Genomic DNA, 22714 nt, shown 5'->3' with positions numbered 1-22714 from the left:
CTAGCTCTTAATCTAAGGCCATGTCTACACTACCCAGAAGATCGACCTGCTCTGGGTTAATATTCCAGGGTCTGATTTCATATGCCTGGTAGGGATGTGTGAAATTGACCTATCAGGGATTGACATTTGACCCCTGTACTCCTTGCTCTCATGAGGAATAAAGGAAGTCGATGGGAGAAACTCTCCCGTTGAACTTCCTCACTGAGGATGGCCAAGAAAGTTGATTGCTGATAAGTCGATTCTAGCTACACAGCTACACATACTCCGCTGGTATGAAAAACCCACTTCCACGAACAAAGTAAGCTATGTCACCGGGACAAGGCTTCCACCAACATATTTTTGTCATTGACTATAACTACGCTACAGCATGAAGCAGCAGCATCTCTGCACCAGCTGCTTTCTGGTTTGCTATAAGAATAAAAAGCAAGCACTCCTGTAGCACCTAAAAGATAACACATTTATTTATTAGATAATGAGATTTCTTGGGTGAGACTCACTTCTTCAGATTCTTTAAGATGCTCTAAGAATAATGTACTCTGCAACCACAAGGGCTAGCAACTTTCAGTTTTAATGAAAGCCAAGAGTCTCATGTGCTAACATAACTGCAGGAGTTGGAACTTTAATAAAAATGCCAATTATTACAAGATGAACAAAAGATGAGTGCAAAGGTGTAACAAGTAACAAGGCTGAAGTTGTTGGAGAGATGTCTGAGGTGCTCTAATGGATCCATTCCACCTCTAAATGCAACCAAGATGTTTGACCTTCATTAGTGAGCCTGTCATCTGATCTATATGTCCCCTCACTGCCCTCCACTCTAATTTGCTTCCTCAGAAAGCTTGCTAACATTTTGCTGTACATTGTGCAGCACACAGATAAAAGCCAGGTGCCATAACTCCAGCTGTGATGTGTTTAATAACAGTATGATTACCACAAGAAAGCCAGACGCCCCTGTTGCAGACTGAATTTGTTCCGTCTGTGAACTGTTTTAATAGAAAGCAAGAGCTCACTGTGAGTGGTATCCATTTGAAGAGCTCAGCTGAAGTTCCCAAGGGTTACTGTAGAGTCAGTCAAAATGCACTCCTTCCCACACCTCTATTATGTTGCAATTAGAAGTGGTTTAATATTGCAAACTGCTCTTTCAGGGTAGCTTCAGATTTAGGTCTCTGGAAGCTCATAACTCTGTTAATCTGGGAGCTCCACCCTCAATTCACCAACTATGACATCATCTCACAATGAAGAGGTATTGCCCTCACATGCAATGTGTCAAAATTACAGTTATCTTTAGCTGTCCAGCTCTTGGGTCCTTCCTCTCTCCACTCTTCCTGAATTCCAGCATGTTTGACATCACTGTACTGTTGGTGAAGTTTTTTACTGAAGTGGGGAAAAAATGCCTTTCACTCACAGCACACACTTCTGAAGGTGCACTGGGAAAGAAGCAAGGAGGTTTGCTTTATGGTGAAAATGTGTGAAAAGTCCATAATTGGCTTGTTCTATACTATGAGAGAACTTTCCACAGTGTTCCACACTGTACTAAGGTAAAATAACCACAGACATTGACAGTGCAATGTTTTGGATTCAAGACCATTGTCAGTCAGAATGGGGTGGATTGTTACTTTCAGAAAGTAGGGCCTGACTCTGCTATTCAAGCTTTCAGCAGTGGCTTTTCCCAGTGACAGTCAGACTGACTGGAGATAAAAACACCACTCAACTTGTCTATGAGTGACAGAATTTGGCCCCTAATTATTTGATTCAAACCCCAAAGCCCTTGATACATGTGAAGGAACAAGGCTGAACTTGGCAAAGAGGGAAAAATAAATCTGATCATAAAGATGAATAATCTCCAATGACAACCTTGTCATTTTCTGAGAGCTTCTCAATGTTTTCCTCCCGGTATCTCTCTCTCTCGCTCTCTCTTTTTATATTTTTGGTCACTGCTTTCCAGAATTTGCACAGCTAGTTAGCGGGTTAATTTAATTATCAGCAGTGCTTTTCAGTTGCCTGATGCTGGGGGTGGTGGCAGGATATACGTGGAAGGACATAGAATCCATTCTTGAATTAAGAAATTGCACACACTCATCTGGAAGCCATTGTGGGACAGATCACTGTCTCATAAACAAGTGTTGAGTGTTACAAGACTCTGCTAAACGCTTCCAATCTGTCAATGGTTGCAGGAGAACAGTGACTGAGATCATTGGTTGGGATCATTTGTGACCCAGTGCTATCAGCTACTTCACACCCACCCAATTATCATGATGTTATTAATCACAAAATAATGCAAATAACAGAACTTGGGTTAGTCAAGATCTTTGATGATTGGAGTGAATTTTCTCTAAGGCTGACATCCAGCAAAACCTGGGTCACTCCTATGCAGCAGCATACCATGTTGAACTGACACACTAGCATATATAGACTTGTTCCAAGGCCTCTCTTCTTAAAATGAGGCTATCACCAGTGTCCCATTATTAGCCCCTCTCGCAGCTGTGGTAGGGGGAAAAAAAGGACACAAAAGTGTTCTGCCCATCCCCTTCCCTCTTGTCTGCGCCCTTGTGGGTGGGGCACTGGCATTGCATTTGCACTAAGGACCTCTCACATTAGAGTTGTCAACTCTCCAGGATTGGCCTGGAGTCTCCAGGAAGTTTAAATTCATTTTTAATTTAAAGATTATGTGATGTGATTAAATCTCTGGGAATACATCCATCTAAATTGGTAACCCTATCCCACACACATAGGTGGAGATACAGGGAGGCCATGCAGGGTAGCTGGTGAGTATGCGGGGAGAGATCAAATTTCTCCTTAGAGCAGATTGGGCCACAGTCAGGCCTCTTCTATTTACTCAGTCCTTACTGAGTCCTCAGTCCACATGTAGCTCCCATTGAAGACACTGTCCTTATAGCCCTATGCAGAAGCTTAAAGCGGGAGTGCCATGTACCTCTGAAGCCTTCAAAGTAAAGTGGAACTCTGTGTTATTAGTGCAGTAGTGTCTAGAGGCACTCAGCTGACATGATGGGTCTATAACACTAGGGGCTGTGCACACACCTAATCAGAGACAGCTGCTACCCCAATGCAATAAACAGTAGCCTGGTCTACACCAGAAAATTAGGTAAGTTTAAAGTAGGTCAAGAGTATGAAAAATCCATCTTAGTTCTAAGTCTCCACAAAAACAAGATTAGGTTGATGGAAGAATTCTTCTGTTGACCTGGCTATGATTTCCAGGGAGGAGGACTACCAACACTGAGGGCACATCTAAATTTATGGGGGCGGGGGGTGTGTGGAACGCTGTGATTACTCTTCTGGGGGTCAATTTTGCTGTCGACCCTGGTACTCCATGCTGATGTGCAGAGTAAGGGATGTCGGCGCAAGCCCCAAGATCCCTGATCTACACCAAGGGATAAAGTCAATCCTGATACGTCAATTCTAGCCATGCTAATAGCATGGCTAGAATTGTGATTCTGGGATCGACTTTGATTCCTAGCATAGACTAAGCCTCAGAATCTCTCCTGTCAGCATAGGTAGTGTATTAGGTTGCTGTGCCATTATAGTGTTTGAAGTATAGACATGCTCTAAGAAAGAATGATACGCTGCATTTTATAGATAAGGAACAGAGAGGTCAAGTAACTTGCCTAAAGTCACAGTCTGCGGCAGCCAGGTGACTGCCCTCCCTCAGCTGCCTTAACTACAAGACCAACTTTTCTTTAGAAGTGACAGTGACTCTGGTGTTGGCTGTCTGCACTGTGGTGGATTTAATACAATACAATACAAAACAATCATACTCTCTCCAGGAGACATTCCTGGTGGAGTAACGGATCTTTGGACCCGATGAAACAAAGAGCAGCTTTGCTGAGAGAGGACGGAACACAGAAAGTGAAATTCACCCCGCGCAAGGCCTCTATTTTGAGTTCTTGAGTGGCTAGTCCTGTACAACGGGGTGAATTCCATCCAGGCAGACTAAGTTATTCAGGATAGCACTTTCAAAGGCCATGTCTATGCTACCCAGAAGATTCACCCACTGGGGCTGAGCTTCCAGGGTTTGATTTTGCACACCTGGTAGGCACATGCAAAGCTGACCTATCAGGAGTCAGCAGTTGACCCCTGTACTTCTCAATATCACAAGGAGTAAGTGAGGTTGATGGGAGAAATTCTCCTGTTGATCTGCCTCATTGAGGACACCCAGGTAAGTTGATTCCAGATAAGTCGAATTGTGTACCTGCAATTGACTTACCAGCTTAGTGTAGACCAAGCTCAAGAAGCTTCTCACCAGCAGGCTCAGCCTTAGGACAAGGAAAGTAAGGTCTATGTACCCACACCTTCAGAGCCCTATGCTCAGCATCCACCGCCCACTGGCTGGGCCCTGCTCTCAGTGTGCCTCCTTGGGCCCCACAAACACTTTGTCTGGGCCTGACTACCAGTATTTTTCACATGCTAGAGCCAGTCCAAGTGACAAACTATGATTCCAAGGAGCTCAAGTTCTTTGTAAATGCACTGCATACCTGTTTAATGCAAATCCCTATGCAGTAATTAAATAGTTTGTTTAATGGATCATTACAATGTGATTTATGACATTTGTGTAATTGTCAGAATTACTGTAGGTAATTAAAATACAAAGTGCATGCTGCCAGAGACTTCAGTCACTCTCTGCATCCTCATTAAAAATCAGAGGCTGACCAAATGAAATGTAGATTCGTTTGCACAAATCCACGGGGAAGGCTAATTATGAAACTTATCCTTCTGCACTCAGAACTCACACAGTCAGTCATGCAAATTTTTAAAGTGATTATAATATTGTAATGTGTGAAATGGAGTTAGCAATATATGGGTGGGAACAACACTCTTTCACTGTGCATTGCAACTTCATTTTGCATAGGAAGTGTATGCCCAAAACCCTTTGGAAAGCTTGATAATGGACATGAGGGAAGGCAATGGTATAGGGTGTAGCAGAAGTACCAGAGAAGAAGGCTGTCTCGCAAACAGTGGCAAACTGCTGAGAAAAAATGGGAAAAGAGAATGGCCAGCGAAGCTGTGAGAGATGAAGACTGTGAGGTTGACTGATATAAATACATAGGCATCTTTAAAACAAGAAAGGGAGATTTGTACTGGACTGTGACATGCATGAATAAACAGGGAAGTCAGGAAATAGCAGGGGCTGAAATGGCAATAAATCTGTCAGGAAGGTTTTTAGCAAACTGTTTTTCCTGCCAAAATACGTTGATTCATTAAATCTGAAACTGTTTGCGGAAAAGGATTTGTTTCAATTAATTACTTAATTAGAAAAAAAATGGAAAAAAGTTTAAACATTGTTGAAAAGTCCTTTTTTTGACATTTTTGAAACAAAAAAACAACTTCATAGTTCACAAGACTTTTCCTTTTGAAATTAGGGCTAACTGTAGATATTTTAATTGTCTAGATTGAAACAAAATATTCCTAAATTACCTAAATAAAATTATCAATTAACTCAAACAATTTTGTTTCAGTTTTCATGGGTTTGTGTAATTTGAGATTTTGACTTTTCATCCTGCTTTGAAATATGGAATTTATTTCTAAGTTTCCAATATTCCCCACCCCCACCCACAAAAAAAACAAAACAAAACATTCCATCACATATCTAGTTGTCATGTCTTAGTGCATGACATTCTGCACATGCTACCATCTGGAGAGCAAGGACAAGAACATACAGAGGCTGACAGGCAGATTTCAGCTGAGTTTAAGTAAAAAGATAAATTGGTGAAATCATGGTCCCATTGATTTCAACAGGGACAGGATTTCACCTCTAGAAATTCCAGGTACAAATGGAGACTTTCTTACTAGTGGTTGTGTAAACATTTGATGCTTGTGTTTTGGTACCAGTAAATAAATCATATTTATATATAAACAGATTTATGATAAATCACTAAACCAGACACATCTAGGCAGTTTTTGCCCTCTTTGCACAGTTATTGTGACTAGGCCTCTTATATCATATCATGACTTGGTTCAAGCTATAATGTCTAATACACGGATTGCAGAACCTTCAGGCTTATTTGGTTGAGTTATCTTAAGTTAAAAAGGACATCAGATATCTGAGATCAAGACCCACCCAGTGTTTTGTTAGAATAGTAAATAAGGATGATTCAAAAATCATTTACAAAGGAACAGAGGAATTAACTTAAAGATGGTGGAGTTGAAGTTGGGTTCCCATAGGATTCTGGGGATTAGGGGTTTTGAAGAGAGAAAGAGTATAGATGAAGGTCTCCCATCTGATTTGTCCTACCCAGATAAGTCAAATTAACTTCATAAACATTTTTCACACAATCTTATCTATCAGTCTTTCAAATCTGTCATCTTGATACGGACAATGACTTTTTGCTAATACACAAGAGTCTCTACTCTAGGGCAAAGAGCAGAATACAAAATAAGACCCTCACTTCCCAGAATACAAAGCAAAACAAAACGTTGCATTACATTTGGTTCACATAGATTTACAAAACAACAACAAAAATGTTCATTTCATGAGTCTACCCACACTCTTCACATTCTCCCCCACCCCCAACTTCCCCAGAAGTCCTTGTTTAAGATCATATGGAGAATCAGATTTTCAAAACAAGAATTGGGAAAATATGGATGAAATAAGAAATGGCTCATCAAACAACTTCCAAACCCAGCCAGAAGGGTTAACTTGGTTATTCATACCGTGTCCCTCTTAAAATTCCAATTACCAAAAGACATTGGAAGGTGCTAAAATAAAAGAGGTGCAGAGAACCAACTGAACTTTTTATGTTTACTCAAACCCTCTGAGGTTGTGCTATATGGCTTTAAACACTGACTGACATTTCCATCAACAGAAAAACAAAAGGAAAATGAAACTTGTTTAACTTGTAAGTTATTGTTTTCCCCCGACCAAAATACACGCAGCTAAACTTTCCCAGAACCCCTACTCCTTCAGGGTAAATGCCAGGTAGGGATCAAAAGCACACAGTGCATGTTGACAAAAAAAGGATCTTACTGTAACAACACTTTCTCCACCTCTATCTCTCTCCCTTTTCTTGAGAACACAGTTTTACACTTGTCCTTCATACAAATAACCCGAGGGTGAGAATTATGCAGAAGGCTCGTGTTTGACACCCCATCTGTTCACTTCTGACAACGATATATAATGTAAGGCTATAAAAACTTGAAAAATAATGCAACATAAAAAGGGATTGACTCGGCTCCAAGAGGCCATAAACGGTAACAAATACCATTGTATGATTTATTTCATGCTGTAATCTTTACAGTAAGTCATCTTTCAGACATTTCCATGTGACAGGTTTTAATAATATTAATGCCCAGAGCAATCCAAATCATCGCCAATAGACATATTTATCAAGCTGCCAATCCAAGTAAATGAAATTCTATAAGCAATAATGTAACATGTTTAAAGGAAGCTAATAAAACAAGTCAGCAGAGAAATATTACTTCAAAGTATATTCTCTCTCTAATCCGGCCTTGGATGTTATACAGCCAAAATGCAAATCTTTCCCTTACGTGATTTATTGCTCCAAAAATACCAATGACCTTTTCGCAAGCTTCTGCACAGCCCCTCACACACATTCATAAATATCCTGATGCATTCCGCCACATTAGCTGAATGCTGGAGTGCTTAGTATTATTGCTTTGTTTTGCCTTCCTTTTGGATTGGGATGTGTGATGGGTAGCGTCAAAGAATAAGATCTTACATCTTTAAGATTTATTAATGAGTTACAAGCCCTAACATAGACTTCACAGCTCTGCAGGTATTTATGAACAATTATCCAGATGCTAACTAAGTTTCAATTAAAGAGGAACTAAAATTTGGTTCTTTAACCTGGTTTTCCCTTTCATCTAATTCAGTTGTTGTTAATCCTTTGTTTGGCTAAACAATCTCTCATCCAGGACAAAAAGGAGCCCAAGACAGCACTCAAGTATCATTATGGGATCTTATGCACACACATTTTTAGCACCTACCTAGAAACAGAGCAGGAATGAAAAACAAGAGTCAACAACTCAATAAAAAAAATACACCATTAAAGTTTCATGCCCATTGGCAAGAACGTGCGGAAAAAACATGTCTGGTAAAGGAAGTGTATTGAGGGAAGGACTCATATGTATCTCAGGTCATAAAGGGTTTTCATTTATTCACTGATAGCTCAGCTTTAAATATCTCTTTTGTTAAATGGTAGCAGATAAGGTTATTTCCTGGATATAAAGACCCGCTGCTTGGTGATCTATTCTGGTGGAAAAAATGTGTATATGTGAATCTGAGGTTTGTGTGTGTATTGTTTGAGAGATGACATTTTTAATTTCCTCATGCTACCAAAAATCTGATCAAGACCTGGGTCCAATGCATATCTGAGATTTTGTAACCCTGCCCCATTCCCTCCAATTGGACACCTGAAATACTGAAAATTTCAGGGAGTTTTGATGAAATTTTAAATTGAAAATACATTTTTGATAAAGAATCTCCTCCCAACAAATATAAGCCCAAGTATTCTATCACAAAAGAGACTTTTTTGACTAAATAGGGACCTTGTGAAAACTTCTTGAGCAGTGAAAAAAGTTTGTTGATTTTGACTTTTCAAAAGTTCTGGCATACTATTAACATATTTTGAAAAATTCTGTTTTCTTTTAATTGTGTGTTTGTTGGGGTTTGTCGTACCTACTCTACCTTCCCTCTCATTCCTAGATGGAGTCTATTTCAGTGGTATTTTTATGTAGGAAAATTAAAAGTATGTGCCTTAAAAATCCCTAAGTCCTTGCTACCTTCTAAGCAAGGATTCAAATGATCTGCAAGCTCCTGTCTACAGGAGTAGAGAACAGAGTCATTTGTAACCACACTGGTTTACGTGTGGACTGGTTTAGCAAACCACGGAGCAGGAAGCTGAGGTCCTCTGGGAAGCAAGACTAAGAGGAAAGACAGGTGAAGAAGGTTGGCATTTTTTCAAAGGGACATTATTAAGGGCTCAAGAGCACACTATTCCACTTTGTAGAAATGATAGGAAGTATGGCAAGAGACCACTCAGACATAACTAGGAGATCTTGAATGATCCAAAAATCAAGGAGTTCTATAAAAAGTGGAAACTAGGTCAAAAGATGAATATAAACAAATAACACAAGCATGTAGGGTAAAATTAAGAAAGTGAAGGCACAAAACGAGTTCAGTCTAGGTAGAGACATCAAGAATAACAAGAAAACAACATATTAGAAGCAAGAGGAAGAACAAGAACTGGGTAGATCCATTGCTTGATGAAGAGACAAAATCAATAACAGAAAATGTAGAAGTGGCTGAGATGCTTAATGACTTCTTTGTTTTGGTTTTCACCGAGAAGGTTAGTGGAGATTGGATGCCTACAATAGTGAATACTGGAGAAAAGGATGTAGGTTCAGAAGTTAAAATAGGGCAAAAAAAGTAAAAAATTAGTTAGAAAAGTTAGATGCCTTCAAGTCATCAGGACCTGATGAGATGCATCCTAAAATACTCAATGAGCTGATAGAGAAGGTATTGGAGCCATTAGCTATCATCTTTGAAAAGTCATGGAAGACAGAAGAGATTCCAGAAGACTCCAAAAGGACAAATACAGTGCCCATGTACAAAAAGGGAAATAAGGCATGGTGAGTGTGGGACAGGTGGGGCGAGGGGAGGCAACCCCCTGCTTCTGCCACCATCTGCCCCCACCGCCCATGCCCAGCCCCAGGTAATCCTCCCTTCTCCTGTCTATAAAATGAGATGGGACAGCTGCTGAGGGGCTCCCAAAAGCACAGGGCCTGGGGCAGCTATTCTACCTCATCCTATGGACATGATGGCTCTGGTATACAGTGACTAGCATAACATGGTCCTAACATCAATAGGAGCCTCTAGCCACAGTTATAATGCTGATAAGTACTACAACTGCTACTACCTTTAACACTGCAAAATGTCCTCCCATGGGAAACAGTAGAAGCCCAATCCCTGGTGAAATTTAACTCTAGACATCACAAAATTTAGTGTAGAGGACAGTGATGCCTTGGTTGGGTAAGACATCATTGCCTTTTTTATAATTTGATGGCAAGGGACAAATCCTGAGGAGGAAGGGAAATATGTAGTTGAATCTTTGGCTGAGCCTTCAGGGAATTACGGGAACATTTCCCAGTAAAATTTGTGTTCCCTTTTGTTAAGCGACAGCAAAGATCTCAGGGAAAAATAAATAAATAGGAAATACATAATCCCTGAGGTGTAATGCCAGAGTATGGAAACTCACTTCTCTTGAATACCTCCCTCTGGCATAATTGACTTTTCATGTACATTTTAATAATGATATTTCAGCAGGTTGTGAGGGCCCTTTTTTGAGGTAAATTATGTTATGGATAAAGGGAGAAAAAGAAATGTGCTATAAATTAATTGTGGTTTCACTTATATTTAACAAGTCAGCACAATCTAACAGCTTGTGTGTATGTGTTTACTAAGCACTTCCAATATTTACAACTGACCTAACTGGTTGTAGGGCAGGAACAATGAACAACGTTTTATTGTTTTGATACAAGGTGAGTACCAGGAATAGCTGCACAGCTGCAAAGCTATCCAGAGGAGACCTTGGAGTTTGTGCTATGCCAATGCTCTTGCTTTTGCTGTCAAAACAGAGACATTGATTGGGGTGGAATTTATTTATTAAGACTTATTTTCTCCAGGTCTGTGCTGTTTGTGAGCTACTAATGGGCATCTCAAGCTTTGCAGAAGGAAGGTAACAAACGTTGATTGCATGTCCCTCATGGGCCAGGATCTTTTGTATTCCCCACAAGTCCTTGTATAATACCTCTGGGCAGTATGTGTTTCATCTCATTTAGTGCATGGTTCATCAGTGTAATAGCTTGCAAGTGCTGACAGCTGAGTATTGGGTGAGTAGCCCCTTCACCCATAAACAGGTCCACTGAGGGTCAGAAGGGCTGCTGGGAATGTAATTATTAGTCACTGAGAGCAAGGGTATCCAACTGTCTTGACTGGAGTGACTCCTTTAGTCCCCACAGTAAAGGTCTCTAGTGTGATGCCTGGGTTCAAGCTCTTCTGATCCAGTGGAGACAGCAGGAGGAATTTAGTCAGTGAAACCTGTGAAGGTCTCCCCTGGTGTCACTGCCAGCACCTTGGTCAGCAGAACAATTCAAGCCACTATTTAGGCTGGACATGTGGAGCTACTGGAAGGTGGCTTTCTGAAACTCAAGGCCATTTGGCTTCATAACAATCTTCTCCCATGTATCACCAGAGTGTAGATGCAGTAAGCTTCCAGGCATGCTTGGTGCTGGGCATTGGTGTCAGGTGCTGAGTTCAGAATGCACAGCATCTTGCAGAAGTGAGTCCTCTGAGGAGGGTATGGGTTAGCAGAGCTAGAAGGTGTATGTGCAGGACTGAATGGAACTTCTACAAGGCAGGAGGCGCCATTGAACCCATCCACTGCAATCAAAACCAGTAGCAATGCCACAAGAAGTACGTGCAAAGGGTTTTTAATTCCATTCAAGGAAACATCCTGCCATTCTCATCTCTCACACAAACGCTCACTGTAGCAATGAGACCAGAAAGTTCTGTCTATCTTACCCGGCAGTGATACCTGAAGCAGGAAGAACCCCAAGAGACCGTGACTTTACTGGCTCTCCGTCATGAAAGTACAGCATTTCCCGGTGAAGCCTCAGCTTGTCTGAAACAAACGCAGTGAAAAGGAACTTGACTTTCTTGATATATCCTGTGTTTGTATTTATATGCTGATTGCAAGGGGCCACAGCATCATTTGAGATTTCTGCAGAGACTTAAAAAATGCTCAGTGATGGGGTTTTGAGTAATTGCTTATCCAAACAACCACACAGCTAATAAACAACAGTATCATATTATGGTGCATAGTTTAGTATGTTCATGATAGACTTATATATGACTTAATATGACATAGCTACATGACTCACGTTTTCAATTCAAAAGCCCATTCAGATAATTTTTTTGTGTTTTTTTTAGAGGATTCATATAATCCAAAAGGCAAACTCAAAACTGAAAAGTTTTGCCCTCCAAAGCAGATGACCCTCCCACGTATCTTTTGGGAATGGAAACTCCAAGCTATGTACCACTGGACTAAATCAGACTCTTCCAGTATCCTTGGTACTTGTCTTATTTGGTGAAAGGCAGATAAGGAGAAGACTGAAAGAACTGGTCTTTAGTTTAGAAAAGAGAAGACTGAGAGGGGACATGCTCACAGGTTTCAAGTACCTAAAAGAGGGTTACAAGGAGGAGAGAGAGAAATTGATCTTCTTGGCCTCTGAGGACAGGAAAAGGAGCAATGGGCTTAAACTGCAGCAAGGGAAGTTTAGGTTGGATATTAGGAAAAACATTCTAATTGTTAGGTTGATTAAACACTGAAATAAATTGCCTCAGGAGGTTATGGAATCTCTGTCACTGGAGATACTTAAGAGCAGGTTAAATAGACATCTATCAGGGATGGTGTAGATGAGAGACTAGATGCTACTTGGTCCTGCAGCAAGGGTAGGGGACTGGACTTGATGACTTCTCGAGGTCCCTTCTAGTTCTAGTGTTCTATGATTCTATGATCTTGTGATTCTGTACCTTTACCATGCTCCTAAGCACATGGCTGCATATGGACACTCTGGAAAATTAATCCAAATGAACAAAGATGTGAATTTAAATTGGATTAATTAAACCTGGTGTGGACATGATTTGTTAAGAGTTAAATGGGCCTTAAGTCAGTGAATGGCCATACCATAACTCAGTGTGAACTGTATGAGTGTGAATTGCAGAACAACCCAAAAAATTGTTGTAGCTACCTGGTTCAAGTGGATGCTGATGGTATGAACTAAAATGTACCTAAAAGATTGTGGTAACAAAGTCCTGTTTGAAAAAAGGACTACACTAAGTCATAGCTATATGCTATGAGCCATATAGCATTAGTATTCACTATGGCTATCATGGAGCATACTATACTGACATGGTATAGTATGGTTTAAAGTAAGACTATGGACATGTCTACATTACCCCGAAAACCAACCCACTGAGGGTCCATCTTCCAATGTTCCGTTTTGCACACTTGGTAGAGATGCACAAAATTGACCTTTCAGGGGTCGGCAGTCAACCCCTGTACTCTTCACTACCGTGAGGAATAAGGGAGGGCAACAGGAGAGTTCTCTCACCAACCATCCTTAGTGAGTATGGCCAGGTGAGTCAATTGCAGATGAGTCAATTCTAGCTAAGCAATTGCCATAGCTAGAACTGTGTATCTTCAATTGACTTACCTGTTTAGTGTAGCCCAAGCCTAAGTTAACACAAAGTAGGTACCTTTAAATTTGCATCAGTTGCCATGTGAGGCAATTAGAGCACAGCTCCCCAATGCACTCTGCCATTCACATCTTCACAGTCCATACTAGGGAGCTATTTAGGCACAACCTGATCAGTTTAGTCTGATTCACTTCCAAAGTGAAATAAAGTAAAGCAAGTTAAGGTCATTTTAAAATTCTGCATAAGACTCTCCACATAGAGTTAACGCATGTCAACTAATCCCTTTTAAAATCTAATTTGGATCAACCTTCTTGAGACCTGGGCCACGCTAAAAAGTTATACCTGCATAGATATGTTGACTAGGGTGTGAAAAAACACACCTCTGGCTTACATAACTTTACCAACATAATCCCCAGTGTAAACATAACTATCTCTATGAAAGAGGATATCTGTCAACACATCTTATTTCTTCTGGGAGTCCTGCACCAACAGAAAAAAATGCAAGTTAAACTAGTATAATCTCTGTGTAGGCATATCTTTAATGTCCTCATATAGACAAGCCCTTAGGTCCTACGATATAAACAGACATTTGTACAGCCTGTTATGCCTTGGTGTTTGATTGAATTTTGTGGGAGAAGAGTCAGGGATATTTGTTTTTTTTTGTGCTTGGGTTAGAGAAAGTGCTCTGGACAATCTCTTCTAACTGATTAGAAATTCAAGTCATGGAGGGAAAAGTGAATCTGCCTTAGTTACTTACAGGAACACAATTACTGATGTATTACTGATCCAAACAACTCATAATCTTGAACATTTTAATCCTCACAGCACCCTATGAAAGAGGCAGTGAGATTTCATCCATTTTACAGATGGAGAAGAGAGGCACAGAGAGATCAAGTCACACAGACAGTCAGCCCCGATCAAGAAAATGACCTCCCAGGTTGCATACTTGCAGCCTAACCACTGGAATATTGTTTACCTGAGTAAACTGAAATTCTACCTAAGCCTCTTTGGGCCAAATCCTGAGGCCATTTTTGCTGAGTAATGATTATACACAATCCCAGGATTTGGCCTACTGTTTCTAAGCTTCACCGTCTTCTTGTCCATCTTGCCACCTGCCTTTCCACTTGACATTCCTGTCAGAGTCAGGACCTGACAGGAGGCTCAGCAAAGATTTCTGTGTTACATGCCCAATATGTGCATGAGGGTGGAACTTGAACTGGAAAGTTCAGACCTATGTATTTCCTCATTGCAGTCTGACAGCAGAAACCTATCACACACCCTTGCTTTCCTTCTGATGTTGTAACTGTTCTGTTCTAATGCAGCTGAAAGATCTCATGAGTTGAGACATAGGCCTGGCAGAAAGAGGAAAGCTTGTTGCCTTGAACATTTCGTCAACTTTAATAAGCCGTAATAGTGCCACACAGGTGTGTTACAAGAAGGTATGTTTACTTCTGATAATAAAATAGTTCTTTCTACCTGCCATACAACCAGCTTCTACTTACTTACAGTGCCCTCACTTGGTTTATCCAAGTGAGGGATGTTTCTCTAACAGGGAATTGTTTTCCAGAGGTGGGTGGGAAAGAAACAGCTCTCTGAGGAGAAAGCGTGCAGCTGTCAATCTTTGCAGGAGATCAGACTTCATAAAAGGCATGGCAAGCCAAGACAGAGATCGTATATAAATGTACAAACAACCTAAGCAGCTTCAGGACAAACAGGCAGCTGAGAAACCACTGAGTTTGAGGAATGATGATCTTCAGGTTAAGGCCTTTAACAGTAACTCAGGAGATTTGGATTCAAAAGCTGGCTTTGCCACAGACTCCTTGGCTACGTCTACACGTGCAGCCAACGGAATAACGTCTACACGTCCTCCAGGGCCGGCAACGTCGATGTTCAACTTCGAAGTTGCTCAGCCCAACATCGAAATAGGCGCAGCGAGGGAACGTCTACACGTCAAAGCAGCACACATCGAAATAGGGATGCCAGGCACAGCTGCAGACAGGGTCACAGGGCGGACTCAACAGCCAGCCGCTCCCTTAAAGGGCCCCTCCCAGACACAGTTGCACTAAACAACACAAGATACACAGATCTGACAACTGGTTGCAGACCCTGTGCCTGCAGCATAGATCCCCAGCTGCCGCAGAAGCAGCCAGAAGCCCTGGGCTAAGGGCTGCTGCCCACGGTGACCATAGAGCCCCGCAGGGGCTGGAGAGAGAGCATCTCTCAACCCCCCAGCTGATGGCCGCCATGGAGGACCCAGCAATTTCGACGTTGCGGGACGCGGATCGTCTACACGGTCCCTACTTCGAAGTAGGGCGCTATTCCTATCTCCTCATGAGGTTAGCGACTTCGACGTCTCGCCGCCTAACGTCGAAGTTAATTTCGAAATAGCGCCCGACGCGTGTAGACGCGACGGGTGCTATTTCGAAGTTGGTGCCGCTACTTCGAAGTAGCGTGCACGTGTAGACGCAGCTCTTGTGTCATATGAATAAGGCCAGAGTCTCAGCTGATCTAAATAAGGGCCATTGACATCAGAAGTGCTAGGCAGAATTCTACTATCTGAGTCTGAGCTGGGGGTTTCAAAAATGTATAAGGGCCACCATTAGATAATGAGGATTTTTGAAGGTCCCATGAAGTGCAGATCCACATCTGTAGGAGACAAAATGCCTTAAAAAATAATCTGGTCCTAACTGGCTCATGAGCTCAAGTCCAAGTGGCTTATATTAATTGGGGATTATCTACAAGTAGAAATGGTATAATTATACAAATATAGGTTGATCCACTCTTGTCCACCATCCTCAGGACCTGACCTGAACCAGATGAGAGAATTTGCCAGACCTTCAGAGGTCAATATTGTCTAGCAGCATTACCAACACTTCCACTGCTTACTGGGTTCTTAGAAGACATTGGCCGTCTCCACACTAGCCAAAAACTTCGAAATGGCCATTTCGAAGTTTACTAATGGAGCGCTGAAATACATATTCAGTGCCTCATTAGCATGCGGGCGGCCGCGGCACTTCAAAATTGAGATGGTTTGCTGCCACGCGGCTCATCCAGATGGGGCTCCTTTTCAAAAGGGCCCTGGCTACTTCAAAGTCCCCTTATTTCTATCTGCTCATAGGAATAAGGGGACTTCAAAGTAGCCGGGGTCCTTTTGAAAAGGAGCCCCATCTGGACAAGCCACATGGCGGCGAGCCACGGTAATTTTGAAGTGCCATGGCCACCCTCATGCTAATGAGGCGCTGAATATGTATTTCAGCGCTTCATTAGTAAACTTCGAAATGGCCATTTGCATGGCCATTTCAAAGTTTTTGGCTAGTGTAGATATAGCCATTTAGAGATAAAGTAGAGCTAAATAACAGCACAGAAAACTGCAAGCCAGGAATGGTGGCTGGAAACAAACTTTATGGGACTGCAGGAAAATTGGACACACCCATGATCAGTGGTCATCCAGGTAACTAAACTTATTGCTGGATAAGAGTGTGCCAGATTAGAGAGGATCAGCCCGTATAAGTATAGCTGTAGATTTGACTATAATGAGATAATTGTTGCAATGCTAATACATTTGCCTGCAGAAAGCTCCAGGAATGTTTGAAAATGTCTTTATTGGATCTACGTCTCCTTGCAGCCTTAAAACCCCACTGAGAAATGGGGACAGTAATATTTCTTTCATCCATCCATTTCCCTGTTGGCACTGGATGCCTCCCTTGCTGCAGATATCAGCAGAGAGGACAAAAAGTGAAGGAGCCAGAGGCAGAATTCCCCTCTGACAGCAAGTCAGAGTGAAGGAAGATGGGGCAGGAACATTTGCTCAGGCCTTGTCTACACATAGGAGGGATTGCCAGCATAGATATACCTGTAGACCTATATTCAGCACATGTCCCAGAGGATACACAGCTTATACCCACAAAAGAATTCATCTGCTGAGACAGCTTAAAATAATTCTATGAATGGAATGAGAAGGGATAGGAGAAGGGATTATTTTGTCAACATAAAAGTATCTATAATAGCATTTGCGCCAGCACAGCTATGTTAGTTGCTATGAAATTTCCTCTTCCCCCACCCTCCCGACAGTCCAGCTATGCCAACATACCTATTCTAGTAAAAGTTTATAGCATAGAACAGGCCTCACAACCACTTGAGATGTCCATGGTCTCTGGATAGAGAGGATAATTGTGCCTAGTGACTTCAAGATATCTCCCTTCTTAAAAATACCATAGCCACCCCAGATGGCAGAAGGTCGTCTTTTATTACTAATAGCCATTGGCAAAACTTAGGCATTTTGGGGGTAGAGCAGGAAAAGCCCTTCACTCATGGGAGAACCAAGCACAATCTAGACTATCATTGACAGATGTTTGTTTAACCTGCTCTTAAAAAATCTCCAATGATGGAGATTCCACATCTCTCTGGGCAATTTGTTCTAGAGCTTAACCACCCTGACAGTTAGAAATGTTTTCCTAATGTCCAACCTAAGCTTCCCTTGCTGAAGTTCAAGCCCATTATTTCTTCTTTATCAGGAGTTAAGGAGAATAATTTGTCTCCCTCCTCCTTTTAACAACCTTTTACGTACTTTTAACTGGTTATAATGTCCCCTTTCACACTTAAACAAATACAATTCTTTCAAGCTTCACTCACAGGTCATGTTTTCTAGACCTTTAATCATTTTTATTGCTCTTCTCTGGATCTTCTCCAATTTGTCCACCTCTTTCTTGAAATGTGGCACTCAGAACTGGACACAGTGCTCCACTTGAGGCATAATCAGTGTGGAGTAGAAAAATTACATCTTATGTACAATACTCCTGTTAAACCCCAGAATAATGTTTGCTTTAAAAAATATTCACACTGTTGACTCACATTTGCTTGTGTTCCACTCTGACCCCCAAATCCCTTTCCACAGCACTCCTTCTTATACTGTCATTTCCCATTTTGCATGTGTGTAACTGATTGGTCTTTCTGAGGCTATGTCTACACTAGACATAGAAGTCAACTGCGGGTACCCAATTTTAGCTACTGCAATTGTGTAGCTAAAAAATTGATGGATCTGCGGTTGACTTCCATGTCTGTTTATACGGGGAGGGTTATTCTCCCTTTGACTGTCCTTATTCCTCGCCTTTCTTGAGGTGGACAGGGATCTACTTTGACCCTGGAGAGCATCATTTTGCATTTGCATGAAATTAAACCCCAGAACATTGACCCTGAGCAGGTCAGTCTTCCACTGTAGTAAAGATGTAGCCTAAGTGGAGTACTTCGCATTTGTCCATATTGAATATTCATCCTATTTACACCAGCTGTGGATCTGGCTCATGATTCCTTAACTCACTTCAGCTGACAGTGGAACTGCAGAGAGCCAGAACGCTATGTACTGATTAAGCTACATTGCTTCTATTGTCACTGACTAAAACATTTAGTTTTATGCAGAGTTTTGCTGTGACACATCCAAAATCTAGGGGGAACTGATGGCAAGTTCTTATATCTGGCAACACTTCTAGTTCCTCTGAGGCAACTGTTTCCCAGTAGTGTATGTGGTGCAGAACTAGGAATCTTTTTTCTTATGAAGACTTATATTAAAATACCACCTTATCATTTAATCCAGCCATCTAACTTTTACAGGGAAGAAAAGGAAAAGCCATAAGGTATGAGAGCTCTTACAGTGGCTGTCCATCTGTCTCTTGATGACTTGTGCTGAAATATCTTTATATTATACAGAAGCCTCTGTTCTGTGAGGCATCTGGCTTTCAGGGATCTTAGTTACATCTATTTTAATAAATATGTGGAACTGAAAAATGGGCTACAATTCCTCTCTGTGAATGACGTTCCTTCATGGACTCCTCCCGGTGTCAGCATGTTTGGTTTTGTTCACATGGCCTGTTTTGTCAAGCTCTCTCTATGAATGAGTTTTCCCTTTATCCCAACCCTGGGCACTTCAGTTGGATATTTAATAATGGGGCTTGGCTGCCATCTACTGCTGAAAGAAGATGTAATTTAAAATATGTATCTTGTGTGTATGAATTTGCTGGGTGCTGATGACTGATAGCACTGTATGGCAAAAGTCCAAATTATCCAGGGCACTGACACAGTGGCTAAGAATTTCAAACCAGTCTAGGGCTAAACTTCGAAGTAGGGCACTACTCCATTCCCAGGAATGGAGTAAGGACTTTGAAGTTGGGCTCCCTTCAAAGTTAACTTTGAAGTAAGGGAAAATGTGTGTAGACTCTGCACTGGCTACTTCAATGTAGTGCCTACCTTCGAAGTTAACTTCAAAATTAATTCCTAGTGTAGACGGATCCTCGGTGATTTACATGCACATTGTTCACTAAAAGTAGGGGATTTAGACAGAACTCTTCCATGAGAATGCTTTTGAAAATTTCAGCCAGTGTTTATGGAATAATTTTTGGGAATGCAGGGGGTGCCACACTTTCATAGCCTTACTGATATCACACAATTTGTGCTCTAGTCAGCCACAAGTTTCTAAGTACAGCATGAAGTGGGTGAATTTGAATGTCCTGTTATACACAGAAGGTCAGATTAGATGATACCTTGAACTCAATGAATCTGTGAAGGAAGAAGGCTGTTAATTTTGAACCAAGTAACCTACATTTCGGCATGGACATACATCTACTAAGGAGATCCATCAAAATATTCACATACACTAGTGAAGAACCAAACGGACTGAAAGACCTAGCACTCACTATCTAGGGCAGATTTCAACAAGCAACTTAGTACTAAAAAGCTGTAGATCCCATTTCCAGACTGAGGGAATTTGGGACGGGATTGGAATGAACAGAAATTTTCCCCTCCAGTCCACACTTACCCAAATGTTTAGCATAAGCTCCTTAAATCTTACAATACACCCTTCTTCAACCTCAAATACATCTTTTCTGCCTTAATTTTTATTTCCTAGTATTATGGTGAGGATAATATCTTATATGGGGCCATTTCAGGAGAAGCTTACTCATTGTCATACTCAACATTTATTAGGGCACTTCTCATTGACTACAAACTGAGCAAGGACTTCTGGGTTCCTCCTGTAGCACCTTTCACATCAAAGCTCATCACAAACTATATGTGCACAGTGCCACTAAGATGCAGTTGCTCCTGACTCCAGTTCTGGAGTTAAGAGCAGCATGACCATGAGGGGTTGGGGAAATGTTGGCCAAGGAGGCGCACCCCATATAAAAATGCAACAAAAACTTTTAATGTCCAGTCAGAGTAGATGGGATCTAAAGGTGTTCGGAGAACTTACCTAAAAGATTTACACTTAATACATTATATGCAATTCAGTTTCAATCCTGATGAAGCATAAAGGGTTATGTTCAAAATGGTTTTCACAGGCAGCGGAAATAGGAAGTACGTACATAATTCATACCTGATTCTTACATTATTGAACCATCCTCTTCTTTATTTTAATTGAAACCTAGTGTGAACAAAACATTACCTGAAATGGATCTTGTCCGAAACTTGTTTCTACAGTGACATTTTTTAATCAGCTCCGGATTATAAATATCACTATGGCAGACTTTACAGTAAAAATGAGCCCTAGACAACAAAAGCAAATGGGGAGAAATGGATTAGATTTAGTGGAGTGGAGGAATAAGTCTAAATGCCTTTGTTAACTGTTGAAAGCTCTACTTGTCTAGAACTTTTTGCTGTAGGATAGTACAGAAAGTTACCTTTTGACTTCCACCTTGGATCTGGCAATAAAAAAGCCCATTGTGTTTCGATGGAGCTTGATCTGGGCGGATGGGTTGACCAGGATGCTGTTGTAAAACAATATGGAAACAAACAAAAGTCAAATGACCAGTTACAGATTCCAAGACCAAGAGGAATCATTGTGATGATCTAATCTGAGTTCCTATATCACACAGGCCATCATACATGCCAAAATAATTCGTAGAGGTGAATTTCCAGAAAAACATTTAATCTTAATTTAACAATGCTCCATGATAGAGACTGTATCATGATGCTTAGTATATTGTTCCAACCATATGAATGTATTGGATGAGATTCTTTGTCTTGTGTTTTGTAAGATATCAGAGTTGGTGATCTTAATGGTCCTTCATTGCCTTTACAGTTTACAGGGCATTATATACTGGTCCACTATCACGGTCACATTCGAGTTTGACAACATGCCTGTCATTAAGGGATGTGTTACTTGCCCTACTTTACAGATGGGAAAGGGAGGCAGAGAGTGATTGACTTGCTTGTGGATGCATGGGGAGTGTGTGGAAGAGCCATAACTCAAACCCTAATCTACTGAGTCTTAATTTAGTATCTTAACAAGACCGACCTTCATATAATTAACGTAAAATAATAAAGTTAGGCTCTTTAAAAATATTTCTTATATTAAGTTCATAGAAAACTGACTCCCCTCATTCCCAAAACTGATTTAAAACATTTATTTTAATGGAATGGATAAATTCATAGGCTAGCAGCATGTTTTGAATATTCCAGATATATCCAGGTGCACTCACTGTCTTGCCAAATACCTACCATTAAAGCACACCTGATGTGCTGCTCAGTGTATTAGGGATGGGTAGATTCCATGCACCTGCTGTTCTGCTAAAATACAATTGCTTCCAGGAAAAAGACACCTGAACATCCCAGGAACATTCAGGCAGCATGTAGTTGCTCTGCCGCTGTAAGTACTAGACACATCTAGGCAGAATCCCCCTGCAGTGTTACTAAATTTATCAGATACTGTTAGGCAGAGCTCCTCAACTGCTAGATGTTCCAGTGACATACTAACAGCCTACTGATTTCAACCTGGTTTTAATGGGTCTTGGCAGTACTACTAGAGCACGAATTAGCCACATAAGGATTTATCTTTTCACTTCCCACCAAGAAAGGAAAATACTTCTCCTCAACTCCTCCTCCTCTGTAGTTGCTCAGTTACTATTGAAGAAAACAACTAAGGCAGAATTTTTCATTAATTTTTATTATTTTCATATTGCAGCACCTATAAGACTCGTGTATGGACCAAGATCCGCATTGTGGTCAGTTCTGCACAAATACAGAACAAAAAGATGATCCCTGCCTCAAAGAGTTTCCCCCCTTTGTCGTCTCTGGCTCATTTCATGTATTTCTCATTCAGGTCTTGCTACACAGCTTCCATGAGATGTAAGACTACCTCTACACTGCAAACAACAAACGTGGCAGCACATCTCAGAGTCTGGGTCCATAGCCTGGGGCTCATATTTTGTCTCTAAAGATCGCAACAGAAAAGTTCCCTCTTAGGCAAGAGCACAGGTTCTCAGCCCCAACCCCCTCCTTGTGACTCAGAATGCAAACTCTAGTCTGAGGAAGAACATATAGTTGGCTGTTTTTAACCCTGAACAATCCCTGTAGGTCTGAGCTTTTTACTGCCTGGAGGTGAAGTGGGAATGGAGGAAACTAATCATGCAGGGTGAAATTCATCCTTTGCATTTGGTCAGCCCAAAGTTTTCTCTTACGCTATTTCACATATTTTCAAAATATGGGTGAAGCTGGGCA

At 41.2% G+C, this 22714-nt stretch overlaps 1 protein-coding gene across 1 annotated transcript in view; it reads right to left on the bottom strand.

Annotated features, from left to right (window-relative positions):
* Positions 1-22714, bottom strand: part of KCNU1 (potassium calcium-activated channel subfamily U member 1) — an 80386-nt gene that overhangs the window by 33242 nt on the left and 24430 nt on the right. The window contains exons 14-16 of the mRNA XM_074981909.1: positions 20896-20982; positions 20661-20761; positions 11552-11651 (exon numbers count right to left, since the gene is read on the bottom strand). Coding sequence (XP_074838010.1) covers positions 11552-11651; positions 20661-20761; positions 20896-20982 — 288 coding nt within the window. The remainder of the gene's footprint in view (positions 1-11551; positions 11652-20660; positions 20762-20895; positions 20983-22714) is intronic.

Source organism: Carettochelys insculpta, chromosome 31 (genome assembly GCF_033958435.1).
Source record: "Carettochelys insculpta isolate YL-2023 chromosome 31, ASM3395843v1, whole genome shotgun sequence".
In the NCBI taxonomy this organism is placed as follows: domain Eukaryota; kingdom Metazoa; phylum Chordata; order Testudines; family Carettochelyidae; genus Carettochelys; species Carettochelys insculpta.
Note: the sequence above shows the minus strand (reverse complement) of the source record. Positions and strands in the feature narration are given on the sequence as shown.